General features: G+C 35.9%; 1 protein-coding gene across 3 annotated transcripts in view; it reads left to right on the top strand.

Moving 5' to 3' along the window:
- The first annotated feature begins 1,668 nt into the window (after positions 1 to 1,668).
- Positions 1,669 to 16,105, top strand: part of LOC145680443 (uncharacterized) — a 42,717-nt gene continuing 28,280 nt past the window's right edge. The window contains exons 1-2 of one of the 3 annotated variants that reach the window (XM_081750983.1): positions 1,669 to 2,046; positions 14,285 to 14,446. In XM_081750983.1, coding sequence (XP_081607109.1) covers positions 1,852 to 2,046; positions 14,285 to 14,446 — 357 coding nt within the window. In that variant the 5' untranslated portion in view covers positions 1,669 to 1,851. The remainder of the gene's footprint in view (positions 2,047 to 14,284; positions 14,447 to 16,105) is intronic. The other 2 variants (XM_081750981.1, XM_081750982.1) reach the window with 2 other exon arrangements.

The raw sequence follows: 16,105 nt of genomic DNA, 5'->3' as shown, positions 1-16,105 counted from the left end.
TCGCCCAGCATAAATCATTAGAAAACAATAAAGAGAAAATTAGTGAAAGAATTCTAATTTTTGAACAATTATTTCGAGTGATGCGCCAATAGTAATGCTGCACACTTTTTAAAACATGTTATATATATATATATATATATTTGCCATACAAATTCCACAATATACTTATCTCCTATTTTTATTCGTTTAAAAGATGTAATTACATTTGTTCACACCTGGAGTGTTCGGGCGGATACCTAAACTGCATACCTCCTTTAAGGTCTTTATTCTTGCATTTTTTAAATAATATAAATCATGCAACAAAAAATCATATTTTTCGTATGACTATTAATACTATTAATGCTTCTCTTGTCCAGGCAGCATTATTTTGAAATTACAGCGTGAAATAAAGTTGAATATCGTCAGGCGCTACTCTTTTCTGATTAGTAGTTGTATGCAAGTGCAGAAGAAAATAGAAATAGCTTTTATTTCTTCCAAGTCAGGATCCAAATAAGGACAGCAGAAAATTTCAACCTGAACTAGGGGCAAGTTACTGCTCACACGATCGTTAAGTAAGGTCGTGAATTTTAGATCGTGAATCGCAGGCTTACTTCAATCCCGTCTGAGACAGGTGACATTTTCACTAGCACAATCTAGCTCAAACCTACTACAACTGATTAAACTTTATTTGAAATTAGTTTTGGAAATATTTTGATTGGTGGGGATTTTCCGTTTAAAATTAAGTCAGCGTCGCGATTTTATTTCGTTAATGGAAATTATTGAGACTAGTTTCGATGATAATTGTTAAAGTTGCTATTTTGTCTTGGTATGTTTAGTTTTCTGCACCCGAATAAGAGGACTAGCTCAGGAGAGTAATGCTCCCGGAAGTAGGAACGGAAAACACAGTTCTGATTGATTGGCGTTATCTATGTCTTGCCACGTTGCAATCAAATAGCAGAATTCAGACGATTGTTGTTGTCGGTCCTTATGGCCAAGTGGGCTAGCGCTTTATGCTAGTAACGAAAATCTCTTTTTGCGTGAGTTCAAACCCGGCCCGAGGAAAGTTTTTTTAAACATTTTTTTTTACAGTTTTATAAGACTTTCTAAATTAAAATAATACGAAAATAATACTCAAAAATGTGATTTACTTACTTTTATGCAGATAAGTAGTAGTAGTAGTAGTAGTAGGAACGGGTTAGAAGCCCCGCAGGGCTCGTTTTGTTCCCCTTGTACTAAATGATATAGATTTTGTAACCAACTTAAAACAACTGACTAGGATAGCGCGTAAAACAGCTGGCTAGAGTAGCGCGAGAAAAAACCCACTTGAGGGAGCATTACTCTCTCGAGTGGGTCGTCGAATAAGTATTCCTAGGACCTGATTTTTTTATCTTAAGTAAAGTTGGATAGTATTTCACTGTCTACACTCATCCGAATTTCACCTTTTTTGACTTTGACCTTTTCTTATTACAACTTTCAGTTTCAAGCAACTTTATTCAATCAAAATTCTAATTATACACGGCTAATTTGTCATTGTGGATGGGCCCCTGTACAATTACTATATTAAACACTTCTGATTTGAAGAGAATTTTAGTTTATAAAGTCGACTAGACTTTATAGTCGCAACTTCTTTATTTATATTTTTTTTTAGTTATTTCTTTGTTCTAGTGTTTGAATGCTGGCAACAGTGATAGGTACACGAACAAACATGTTTCAGTTTTGTTAGTGCAAGGCTTAATAGCAGGGTGACTGTTCTGTTCATGTGGTGTCAATGTCATTTATTTTAATAGAGGTGAACAGACGGTGACGACAAATGTGGATGACTTACTGAAGTCATTAGTGAAGGGAGGTTTTGCGTTGCAAGGACAAAACGGAATGTTTCATATGTCTGTAACGAGGCAGGAGACATTAGATATAGCAATAAGAGCAAAGGAATTGACGAAAAATGACTACTTAAGTTTATGTCGGCTTTGCCTGTCTAAACATACCAGTTTGAAACTTAATATATTTAGTGAAGAAGGTCTTGAACTTAATTTGAAGCAAAAACTGTTAAGTTGCTTGTCAATTCCTGTAAGTAAGAAAGCTTTTCATTTATAGTTAAGGATTGCTCTGTTTCTTTAATTATTCTCAATTTCATTAGTCTGTTTGGTTAGCGACAAGGATATTTGTATTCTACGCTGCTTGCTTTCAATTGCAATACACAGTAAAATTCTGTAGATGACTATCGTCACTATTGGGAACAATTTTGGAGTCAATTATTATGGTAACATGTTCTGATTTGTTGGAAAGCCTTTAGAAGAAGTTCGTGGTTGGGAGGAAGGTTTCTTAGAATTTAGGATTCGAAAATTTAACTTGAACAATGTCTACATCAAAAGTATTTTAGTATTTTGTTGGTAGTTAGAATGGTATTTTCGGCAGTTACGTTTTTTTAGGGCGTGCTCTTGCCAAAGAACTAAATGTTGCTAATCTTTCGCAGATTACTGCCCTGGATTGGACTTATGTGAACCTGTTTTCGACGTTGTATTACTATTTGTTTGTTGTTATTTTAATATACTTAACCTAGAATTACCTCTCTTTCATTTCTATCATTCGTTCTTAACTGTTAATCGCAAATGTAAAATGTTATTTTCATGCTTTCTTTGCTGTTCACTAAATACTTATATTTTATTCCGGCTCAAAATTAGTACCTTATTACTTAATCGTTACAAAGTAACGACTCTTCTTGAGTACTCGAAGAAACGAATATTGAAAACAAGTACTCGAATTGATTTCGAATTTTGCGTTCACCTTCGGTCTTGGGGTCCCTGGTTCTATCCCAGCTCGCGCCGTGTGGAATTTGTGGTGGACAAACCGTGCTCGTGGGTTTTATCGGGGCTCTCCCACTCTTCATTCCACCATTTCATTCATTTCTCATAATCACCGTCTGCTTTAGCCTAACTGGCATAACTGTGGGACGTAAAACTCAACGATTTCATTTCATTTTCATTTCGGATCTTGGAGTCTAAGAAATCAAGAACTAGTCATTTGGATTCAGATCTAAAGTTAAGACTTATGATTCCTGGAACCGTCACAACTGCATTGAACAGATTGACAAGACTTGGTAAAGAGAACACAAAACGGTACGGTAGGGTAAAAAAACACGTTGGAAGCATATAAGCTATTATAGTGCACATGCGTTATGGGAAAAAAAAAAAAACGTACTTTTCGAAGGATATTACGTTAATTCACTCCAAATTCGGGTTAAATTCCAAAGTTGGGCGTCCGTTTCCAGCAAAATTTTTGAAATTTACAGGGAAGATATGGAAACTTTGATCATTTGTGTGCTTGATAATATATAAGAGTCTCGAAAAATCTGTTTATTTCTTATATATAAGCGGTTATAAACATGGGACTATACGGTGAGCGGAGGGAACTACTTGGCGCAAGGTAACCGAACAGTTGCATTGTGGGAAAGAAACGAGCATTTATGTTATCAACATGGCGAATGTACAAGGGGAATTAACTAACAGTTTTAACATTTGTGAAGCAATACGTTGATAACGAGCAAAATCTTTTAAAAGTTTGTGAAGAGCACGGATTAATGAACCTAATAACAAATTGCAGAAAGTGTGGAAAGGAGATAACAGTGAAAAAAGGTGGCAAAAGCGGACGCCCAACTTAGGAATATATGCCCCAAATTCTTGTAAGTGAGCAATACTATAGAAAAAAAAAAAAAGATAATAAAATAAATTGTAGCATGGTCAGAGTTGGCTGGTTTAAACCAAAAGACGAAAAGTGTAAGTGTTCGTAAAATTTATGATCACACATTTGTGGGTTATCGGGTGTCACTCCCGCATATTATTCGTATTATATTCAGACCTACATTCGCCATTCTTTACTCAAAGAGATTACAATATACTACAAAAATAACTTTTTATATAAGTTTATGAATGTTTCTTTTGTGATTTTTTTATCTTTTGTTATTACTATGTAATTGCAATCAAAGAAAAAATTTAAATATTGTTTCGTTTATAAAATACATCGAAAAACTACATTTTTTTGGGGGGGGGGTGTCATACATATTATTATCTACATAACCTAGAGGCATTATTTGAAATCAGGCACGAGAGGCATTTATTGAAATCAGAGGTATCTTTGGTATCTATTTACGTATAAATGGGTTAGAACCAGAGTGGACTCAGATAATTCTTATCTTTATTCCCTTTTCTTACTGATATGTAAGGTCGTATTTCTGTAACTTGGACTAATAAAAAGTCGTAGTGAACTAACTTGAACTTAATTAGTTCTTCTGTACTCTGCAGTATTTTGAAATTGTCCATATGTGATTCTGTATAATGATTTTACTTGTGCAACTGTTTATCTTTTTGTCCTTCTCAAATGGTTCTTGACAATTTGACAATTATATTAAAAGTATGTAAAGATAAGTGCAACGTGTCAGAAGTTTTACGTGAGTGAGTCGAAAGACGTATCACATTTATGGCCAATTAGTCCCGGTTTCGAGTTCAAATCGAGGACAATTTGTTTCGGATGTAAGTCGAGAAACGGTTTGGACTAAACTATAAGCTTATGTGACCCCTTCCAGCACAACGCGTTGTTGCATAATAACACCAAGGTGAAACAAACTTATTTCTGTCCATATGTGATATAAATACGTAGAGCATATTATTTGAACCAAAATAACCGTGTTTTTTTTCAATAAAAAAAACATGGTTTTTGCCAACCCTGAACATGGCTCTTCATTTTTTCTTTTATTTAGTCGCCCCGCAATTATATCCAATAGTATTGTCTACGCAATTATTCATGGCGGTTGTAGGTTGGGTATTCATTAAGAAAGGAAGAATGAAAACAACTTTTGGCATGTTCTTGGAACTGAGGGGCCAGAATATTTTGCTTAAATTTCGTGTGATGGTTTAGGTAGGTTAGGTTTGGATATTTGTATCTGGGGGGGCCAGAATTCTTTGCTTAAAATCAGGGTTGGCTGGTTTAAACCTAAAAACGAAAAATGTTCGTAAAAGTGTAAGTGTTCGTAAAATCTGATGAACACACATTTGTGGGTTATCACGTTTCACACCTAAATTCCCCATTCAGAACTCAAAGAAATTATGCCACAAAAACAACTTTTGTTCTTTTTATAACTTTATTAATGTTTCTTTTGTGATTTTTTTTTATAGTTTGTTATTATTCTTATGCAATTGTAATCAAAGAAATATTCTAAATATTGTTTCGTTTTAATAATGTTTAGAAAAGAAAAAAAAATGAAATGAAATCTTTGAGTTTTACGTCCCACGGTTATGCCGGTTAGGCTAAAGGAGACGGTGATGATGAGAGATGATTGAAATGGTGGAATGAGAAAGTGGGAGGAAACGGGAGAACCCCGAGAAAACCCACGAGCACGGTGTTTGTCCACCACAAAGTTCACTTGGCGGGGGCTGGGATCGAACCCAGGACCCCAAGCACCAGAGGTGAACGCTCTACCACTGAGCCACCGCGCCCCCCAGAAAAGAAAAAAATGTCGATAAATCAGAAGTTAAATAAAGCTAAATATCTTCTACAGTTCCCTCAAATACTACGTACTTCATGTTTACTTTAATTCATAAAACATGTGTTCCATCCATCATGATGGTGAATTAGAATTCCAGAGCGAAATATAGCATTTAGGTCGTGAAATCTTATTTAACTTTAGAGTATACTATAAGAAAGCTATTTAAATAGAAAAATCATGAAAATGTAAAAAGCGAAAATTTCCAAAATTCTCGTAATTTTGCCAAAAAGCCGGCTTTTTTGCATCTCTAGTAATAATTCTTACCTCCAAAATAGCTTCACTGGTTTCCCGGGTACAAATGGCCCGCCGAGGAGAGAAATTCTTCTGTTTTGAATTTTTACTTATTTTCCACACTTCGCACAGTTGATTTTAGGTTTCAACATACCATGACGCTGCAAAAACTTTATAATATAACACTCTTTATCACACAATTCTAATAAAATCGTATGTTTGCATTATATCTATCGCAAACGTCCATGGCTAACACGAGCAGAGCATTCTCGTCGTTTATTTCCACCTTCTTCGCATTCTTGTATTCATTCGCTTCAGTAAATAGTTATAGTTAGAATACGTTCACTACCATTCAAAATTTATTTTAATGATATCTAATGACAGAAATAACTTATATTCACTTTACGAAAAGTGTTTCACATCATATTTTACCTATAAATTTTGTTTTCGTTAGAACCGTCTGCTCGAGTGAACCCATTATACTTACCTAACATTAATACATTTCTCCTGTAAACATGGTGATTTTACCTGATTCTGGCCCCCCAGTTCCAAAATTATCCCCAACTTTTTTTTTTCAACCGCCAGTTGGCTAAAAATATTCTTTCGTTTTCTTCCTTTAACTCCCCGGAAGCAGAATTCTACTTAATTGTTTTTTGAAGAGTATGCTATCGAAGATATACGAACTGTTACGAAGCCAAACTGAATACACTGACGAAAGCAAGAAGCAAGCTTCTGAAAACATGTTTGAGTACGAGTATTCAGAATAATGTAAAAGAAACCCAAAAGGCAATTGTGTACAGAGAATTAAAGCTTCAGAGGGACTTATGAGCCCTTGGTATTAAAGTAACGAGAGTGGTCGTTACTTTTTATGATTCACTTTATTCAACAGATTTAAAGAAAAATATCAAGGAATCATAATTCCCATCATTACTTCCAACTGTTAAGTGTTGTAAACTATACACTCTTCAGAAATAACGAAAACAATGAATCCCTACCTTCTCATTTTTCCAACCGCCTCTACAAACGACACCCTACTACAGTATTATCATACGTGAAGAAAGTTTTAGAGGATTGATTAGGAAAGAAGCCTCCTATCATATACGTGTCCATGGGGCATTAAAAATTACAAAACCCTTTCCCTGTACTATGTTGCACAACAAGGGGATACTTATATTCATGAAATATGAGCTAACCTTAGCAAGAAATGCACTCTTACTGTCTTACAATATGTTTCTGGGAGAAGTTGCATTAATGTTGTGAGAGCTGAATGGAACTACAGCGTGTGCACATGTAACGTAAAAACTGTAATACATAAAACACAAACGAAGTTGTTTTAGGTGACCACTAAAATGCATGAATGCTATCCAATAGAGTCAGGGCAGAAGCACAGTAGGGGGACCTAGAGTTAATGAAGGTGGTAGGGTAGAGAGTACACGCGTCAGGTGGGTATACTCACAAACGAGGATAGTGGAAAAACACTTCATATGCCATGAAACACATGCTTTGTAACACTTCCGTGATCACTTTGTATACCGCTTTCACATGCACTTTACTTTATTGTCTTTCGTATGAAGTACTATGTGGTAAAGAGCACACTTTCTATTTCGTATTTCTAACTTACGATACGTGTAAGAGGTAACATCTCTTCAGTAGCAGGTAAGATAGTTTCATTACTTGTAGAATACTATTGTGAAATCAAGTAACATAGTTGTTCCATGGATTTTACAAGTTTAGTCCCTATGAAATGGAATAGTGCTCAATATTTTGACCCATTTCACTAAGTTTTGTTCAGATGCAACTCCGACTCTTCTTAGTTTCCGCTCTGTATTTCTCTCCATTAACGAAAATCTGCATAAGGAAAGTAATGACAAGGGTGTTAGACTCGTGAACTTTGCAACATCCAAAAACCTAATCATGAAGAGTACAAAATTCCCACATTGCGACGTTAATAAATAAACTTGGACATCACCAGACGGAAAAACACATAATAAAATTTATCATGTTTTAGTAGATAGAAGAAGGCAATCTAGTATAATTGATGTCCGGTTGTTTAGAGGGGCTGATTGTGACACTGATACTACCTGGTAGCAGCGATAATACGTGAGAGACTATCGTTGAATAAAGGTAATATTCTATGTCCGAAAACGAAGAGATTTAATTTAAAGAAATTAAAAGAGAGCCAGGTAAGAGAGGAATACCAGATTGAAGTTTCGAATAGATTCTCGGTTTTAGAAGATTCGGAGTGCACTAGTGTTGAGGATACCTGGATTGAAATTAGAGATAGCATTAAAATTTCAGCAAAAGAAAAATTGGGACACGCGGAAATACGTAGGAACAAACCATGGTTCGACCAGGGATGCATTAAACTAGCAGAGAAGAGAAAACAGGCAAAATTACGGTGGCTACAAAATCCGAATGAAATAACTACACAAAATTTTGCAGATATCAGGCGGGAAACTTTCAAAACTTTTAGAACAAAGAAACTATTTTTTGAAAGCTAAAATTAAGGAACTTGAAGATAATAGTAAAAATAAAAACATTCGGGACATGTATAAGGAGATCAGCGAATTTAAGAAAGGCTATCAACCTCGTGCTTATATATTAAAGAAAGCTGACGGTACAGTTCTCACTGATACGGATGGCATTTTAAATAGATGAAAAGATTTCTTTGACGATTTTCTTAACACGCAGTCAAAAACTAATGTGCGTGGAGAAAAAGAGATACACACCGCAGAACCGTATATTCCAGAACCCAACCGAATAGAAGTAGAAACACAAATTAAAGAAACACAAATCTCCGGGTGTAGATGAAATTCCGGCTTAGTTAATTTTAGCTGGTGGCGAAAAATTGTGGAACAAGATACACAAACTCATTCTCCTTATCTGGAACAAGGATGAATTGCCACAAGAGTGGAAAGAATCAATCATTGTTCCAATTCATAAGAAAGGCGACAAAACTGACTGTAATAATTATCGAGGCATTTCTCTTCTGTCAACATCCTATAAAATCCTTTCAAATATTCTATTAGCAAGATTGACCCCTACGCAGATGAAATTATTGGAGATTATCAGTGCGGATTTAGACGAAATCGATCAACTATCGATCAAATATTTACCATTCGCCAAATACTCGAAAAAAAAGTGGGAATACAATACCCCGGTACATCAACTATTTATTGATTTTAAAAAGGCCTACGACTCGGTTAGGAGAGAAACATTATACAATGTTCTTACAGAACTTGGAATACCGAGAAAGCTAATTAGATTAATTAAGATTAATTAATTAGATTAATTATGTTCAAATGAATCCCAAAGTAAAGTCCGGGTAGGAAAATTTTTGTCCACGAGCTTTCACATCGAAAATGGCCTGAAACAAGGAGATGCGTTGTCGCCATTATTATTGAACTTTGTTCTGGAATACGATATAAGGAAAATCAAAGATAGCAACCAGGGCCTAGAGTTGAACGGTATTCACCATTTTATGGCATATGCTGATGATGTAAATTTAATAGGGGATGATAGGAGAACAATAGAAAGAAATGCAGAGATCTTATTAAACTCTTGCAGGGACATGGTTTAGAAGTAAATGCAGAGAAAACTAAATGCATGGAAGTGCGTCGGGACCGTAATACGGCGAATTGTGGATGCGTTAAAATATTAAATAATACATTTGATGAAGTGGATACGTTCAAATATCTAGGATCAATATTAACAGACGAAAATCATATTCACGAAGAAATTAAATGTCGACTAAAAGCAGGGAATTCGTGTTACTATTCGGTTCAAAATCTCTTGTCGTCGCGAATTCTGTCGAGGAATATGAAGCTTAAAATGCACAAAACGATAATCATGCCTGTTGATCTGTATGGCTGCGAAACATGGTCACTTACTCTGAGGGAAGCACATAGACTGAAAGTATTTGAGAACAAGATCCTGAAACGAATATTCGGACCCAAGAGGAACGGAAATGGGGAATGGCGGAAACTTCATAACGAGGAAGTACATAATTTATACGGTTTACCCAACATTGTTAGGGTCGTCAAGTCTAGGAGGCTTAGGTGGGCAGGTCATGTAGCTAGAATGGAAGAAAGTAGAAACGCTTTCAAAGTCTTGATTGGAAGACCAATCGGAAAACGACCATTAGGAAGACCAAGTTGCAGATGGGAGGACAATATTAAGATGGATCTCGCAGAGATAAGAATATAAAGTAGAAACTGGATCCAATTGGCTAAGGATAGAAGTCAGTGGAGAGCTTCTTTGAACGCGGCATTGAAACTCCTGGTGCCATAGGCCATAGAGTTATTTAGTTAGTTATTTCTCTCCATTACATCAGCATACAGGTCCTAGGTTAGTTAATATGACAATAGGTTTGGAACTCTGCCATACAAAGTATTATGCTGTATTGCCTGTTTACCTAATATCGCATCAGTGCAGGAACTCATCAGATGCAACTCCGCCTCTTATTACAGTGCTCGAGAATTATCTCGGCAGTGACGTAGACACCGCTATTGCTCAAATGCAGTCCCACTGGTTAAAGCAGACGCTTCGTTCAATTCAACGTCCAATCTCAGGAAAGAGAAAATGCGCGAACACAAATACCAACTTAACAGCAAGCTGTGTTCTCTACAACAGGAAAGCGAAAGGAAATGAACTGAAATGGGAAATTCATTTCTAACAAATATACTTGTCATCTTTGTATAACGATAACTGGAGTTCGAGAAGACATAAATGCTATATTTTTTTGCTTTTTAATTTATATAACTTTCATGAAGAATATGATTATTTTATATTTGAATTTTATATTATAAGTATGTGAAAAATAATTTTAAATGACAGCCACTTAGTCTTTATTCTGTTCTAACAACATTCAGATTTCAACATGCTACAAACTTCTGTTCTGTTGAAGATAGACACAAATATGCAGTGGACGAAATGGAAAGGGAAATCCAAAGTTTATTTTAAAGAAACCCCCCATGTTTTTACCTATCACGGTCCTTGAATTAGAGGATGATATGTGAACTTGTTTCTTGCGCGCGGAAACAGAGCATGGAGGTTGTGAATGTAGCTTCGAAAATCCTAATATTTACCAAAAGAGAACAGGAAGAGCGCTTCCAGGAAAATACACACACACACACAAAAAAAAAACCTGGAAAGCGCGTGTTTTGTTGTGTAGGGCTATACAGTGTGTAGTGGCTGGTGAGAGTTGTGAATTCTTTGTTTTGTTCTCGTGTTTGAAATTTTGTGTGCAAGAATGGGTGATAGTGCCATAAAGAAAGGCAAGCCGTTGCATAAGTGATGCAAGAGACATTGTTTTTAATGTTTATAACTTTTTTGCAGCAAACAATAGTAAATCTGATAGTGTGCGTGAAACCTCCCGAGCAACATGTGTCAGTGAGAGATCCGTGTGACGAATTGTGAAAGAGAAAGAGAAAAGTCTAAATACAGAACAACCCGTCGTGACAGCCGGTAAAGCAAGACCAAATACACAGAAAAGACAAATAAATTTAGATTCTTTCGACGAAGCAGTAGTTCGTAGAACAATTCACAATATGTATGCTGGAAGCATTGTCGTGACCTTAAATAAATTATTGTATGAACTTAAGAAAAGCATTAACTTCAAGGGTTCTGAGTGGGCATTACGACAAATACTGCGCAAGTTGGGTTTTGGGTTTAAAAAACATTCTATTGGGAATAGAAATCTGCTTCTTTAAAGAAACGATATTGTCGTTTGGCGACATAAATATATACGCGAAGTGAGGAGGTTGCGCGTAAACGAACCTCAAAGACAATTTGTTTACTTGGATGAAAGTTTCGTTCATACGCATCATACTGTACCGAAAGTCTGGTTGAACTCGGAGGGCTCTGGAAGCCTCTACGAGTTCCGACTGGAAAAGGTCCTCGGTTCATTCTCGTTCATGCCGGTAGTGAAAACGGGTTTGTAGAAGGTACAAAGCTGGTCTTTTTCTCTAAATCAAGCGCTGGAGGTTGTCATGGTGACATGAATGGCGATAATTTTTTTTCGTGGTTTCAAGAGCAACTCATTCCAAATTTGCCAGAAAACTCAGTGATCATTCTTGACAATGCTCCCTTTCATAACAAACAAATTGTAAAAGTTCCAACTTCCAATAGCTGAAAATCAGAAATGTTGCCCTGGTTATCGGCTCATAATATACCCCAGAGTCCGGATTTCTTGAAAGCTGAACTTTATGAATTGATAAAGAAAAACAAATCTCAACATGTAAAATATGTTGTTGATGAAATTACAACAAGCAAAGGACATAAAGTAATAAGACTACCGCCATACTATGCTGACCTTAACCTTATTGAATTAATATGGGCAAACGTGAAGAAATACATCGCTGTGAACAACAAAACTTTTACCAAACAAGGTGTAGAGAAGCTTATTGAAGAAGCTTTCAAACAAGTAACGAAAGAAGACTAGAGGAAGGCTGTTGAAAACTCGCGAAAGTGGGAACAGTTTTACTGGGAAAATGACTGTCGTATGGATGAACGGATTGACAATTTAATTGTGAGTGTTGGAAGACATTCAGAATCCGGTAGTTCTGTAACAGACAGTGATCTGGAAGACGGGCCTGGAATTTATAGCGACGATTCAGACGACCTCGGTTGCTCACCAATGATAGACTAAAGGTAAGAGTAAATTATTTCTACTTGTATTGTTGTGATTTATTGTGTACATTTTAAAATATTCTGATAATTGTTAGTGTAATCTTATTTTTTTCTTTCTTTGTCATAACAATGCACATGTATACTAGAATTATACAAATCAATTGTTATCTAAATTCTCCCATAGTTTGCTAACAGCATGTTATTACACTGCAGTTTCGACGTGACGTGCAAAGCGTTCGGTATGCTTTCTAAGCACTATTTGTGAATAGCGTAAGTTGGTAGCCTTGCAACTGAGAGCGCTGACGTCACTGCCAAGATAGTTCTCGCCGACTGTAGTTTCCGCTCTGTATTTCTCTCCATTACATTAGCATATAGGTCCTAGGTTAGTTAATATGACAGTAGGTTTGGAACTCTGCCATACAAAGTATTACGCTCTATTGCCTGTTTGCCTAATATCGCATCAGTGTAGGAAGTCCAGATTTTAACTTCGTTTTTCTCCCTAATTAATCTCTGTACACTGACGATCTTTATTATCTTTTTTGTTACTGCCATGCCGACATTTCATCTGATTCTGTTGATTTCCCCGTAAATTTTGTATTTCGAGCCCGCTTCCCAAATTTTAAGAAGAAATGAACATAATCAGACGAACTGTAAGCATGGAAGTAACAAAAAATGTATTAAATATCATCAAGATCATGATTGATTACGGACAAAATCGAAGTTAATTTCTGAATTATATGAGCTCGCGTATTGTTGCGATATTAGGTAAACAGCCAATAGGGCATAATATGACAGCGTTTCAAACCCACCATCTATGCTGATGTAATGGCTGGGGAAGTACAGAAATGTAGAGCAGAAACTAATAAGAGGGTAAGTTGCATCGAACCAAATGTGGTGAATTGGGTAAAATTTTTGAGTGTTCTCCCATTTTATGAGAACATAAACTTGTAAAGTCCATGAAAGAAATATGTTGGTTGATTTCGCAATACAATTGTATAAGGATTGTACCCGTAATCAAAATATGTTGGGAGCTTACATATATACTAAGGTAGATGTGTTCTTCACCACGTAATAATACTTCATAAGAAAGATATAATGAAGTAAGGCGCTATGTGATATAGCGCAGTGTATAAAGTGATCATAGAAGTGTCACAAAATTGTGCCACACGCAAGGCATGAATTTTTATGTCATACAAAGTGTTTTTTCTCCACTATCCTCGTTTATGCATATACTCACTGTCGCTAACATGCATATACCCACTGCTGTTTAGAGACGTACCCCGTCGCTAACGCTCGCTCCCCTACTGTGCTTCTGTCCTGACTCGGTTAGATATCATTCTTCCCTTTTAGTAGTCACGTAGCACAAGTTTATGTTTATAAGTTAATTCGTGTTTTATGCATTACAGTTTGTAAGTCGTTTTTTGCACACGCTATGGTTATACTCAGCCCTCCTAAAGTAAATCTGCATTCATCGATGCAAGTCTTCCCTTAAGAAACACTTTCTAAGGCAGTAAGAGTGCATTTTCTGCTAAGAGAAGTTCGTATTTTGAGAATATAAGATCCTCTTGTGTGGCAATGTAGTACAGAAAAATTAGTATTTTCGTATGTGACCTGTAATTTTTCTAAAGCCCTCCTTTAAAAGTTTATTTACCCTACATAATACTGTAGACCTGTTGCTTTAGCGGGTAAATTTGAATGCACAGTAGCAAGCCCCGTCCTCTCGTTTCTCACTGGAACCTATCACAGTCATTCTTCAACTGGTGATAATAGCGTGCGGAGTACAAATGTAGTTTTTATTTATTTATTCCTGAAACTAGACATGGAATATTAGGATTCTTTATTTTAATAATGGAGAGCAATAGTAATTGTAGGTAATAATTTATTTATTGTTTCGCTTATTTTCAGGTGATGGAGGGTGACCAGTTCCCAAAATACGTATGTTATTCGTGCATAGAGAAGTTAGATAATTTCCAGAAATTTAGAGAGATGTGTTATAATTCTCAAACACTGCTCAATATGTATGTCACATCTAGAATGACGCAGCCGAATGAAATGTTAAAGCTGGAGGTATGTAGGGTGTCTTGATATCTGATTAGTAAGTCTGTTCGTGTGTTCATGCTGTGCTTTATTCATTCAGCCAATAAATAGATAGGTTGTTAGTTTGTTGAATTTGAGTTAGCGTGTCTTTCAGCACCGACGCTATATGACACGCGGACCTAAAGTTTAAGGTTTAATCCACGCCACCGAATACGTTCAAAGCTTTTAAGGCTTTCCTGCTGGAAATCAAACCCGGAACCCCGTATACGAAAGGCGCGCGTACTAGTCACTAAACCAGCGGGGAGAGTTATGTACAGTATATTTGTATTGTGTTTGGTATTTCAATAAGTAAAATAAATATAATACAACCATCTTGTATTGTATGATCATTGTTACGATTAAATTGTCCACCACAGAAGCTTTAGAAGAAAAAAACATTGTAAATACGGAAAGAAAATTAATAGTTGAACTATTTCATATTTGTACAGTATATAGTAAAAGCAATAGATTATGCTTTTTAAATCTAATTACGAGATAAGTGGAACCACTTTGTTACATCTGTAAGAGTTTTCAGCCACTTATTCTATGGCCTTGTTCACCTGGTTAAGTTACTTATGAAGATCGAATTACTTTATGAACATATCTCAAGCTCATATGAACAAGTGTACTTTTAATTCAAGGCCTATAAAATTGAAGTAAGACCTCTTGATAACTGGGTGTTCATGTATTTTTTTTTTTTCGTGATTTCTTTATGAAAGAGTGGGGGTGCAGTCGCTGAGTGGTAGAGCGTCCACCTCCGGTGCTTGGGGTCCCTGGTTCGGTCCTAGCTTGCGCCGTGTGGACTTTGTGGTGGACAAACACCGTGCTCGTGGGTTTTCTCGGGGTTCTCCCGTTTCCTCCCACTTTCTTCATTCCACTATTTCACTCATCTCTCATCATCACCGTCTCCTTTAGCCTAGCCGGCATAGCCGTGGGACGTAGAACTTAAAGATTTCATTTTTTTTTCTTTATGAAAGAACTGCAGATCTACCGATTATTTTGTATTTATTTACGTTGTGAGAGTATTATCGTTGAATGTTAACGAATTTGAAATTGAATACTCAATAATTTCTCAAATCGTTAATAGTAGTTTAATTTTTGTATATGTGTTTAAAGTTAAATATGTAAGTTACGTAAAGGAAAGAAGGAGTGCTAGCTTCTCACATTGTTAGTGTATACAGAATAATCGGTAAAGCTGCAGTTTTTTTCATAAAGGAATCGAAAGAAAATAATTTACATTTCAGCTTTATTTTCATTAGATTATGATATTGTATAGTAAACCTAATCGCTATCGGCCCTAGCTATCACTTTTACTATTTTGCAGCGTTGCGCCTACATGTCTGCAAGCCAACACTTAATCTGATCAGTATTCAGTTCATAAATTAAGGTTGATACGTGTATATTTTTATATATATTTATAAAAAAGAAAATAGATTTGTAATAAAGAAAATTATAAAAACGAAAATAAAGAAATAATTTTACGTACCTTTACGTAGTTTTATTTGAATCCTAATATTCCACTTCCTCTTGTTTCTGTAAGCTTCCTTGTAGGATTAATCTTTTTAAAATTTAAATCGAGCGGGAAATTACATGTTATTTATTTAATCTCTTCCTCACAGGTATTCCACTGGAAACAACTTCTCAAGATCT

The sequence above is a fragment of the Thermobia domestica genome, chromosome 3, assembly GCF_964235325.1.
Source record: "Thermobia domestica chromosome 3, izTheDome1.hap1.1, whole genome shotgun sequence".
Classification (NCBI taxonomy): Eukaryota; Metazoa; Arthropoda; class Insecta; order Zygentoma; family Lepismatidae; genus Thermobia; species Thermobia domestica.
This window is presented reverse-complemented; position numbering and strand designations above follow the sequence as displayed.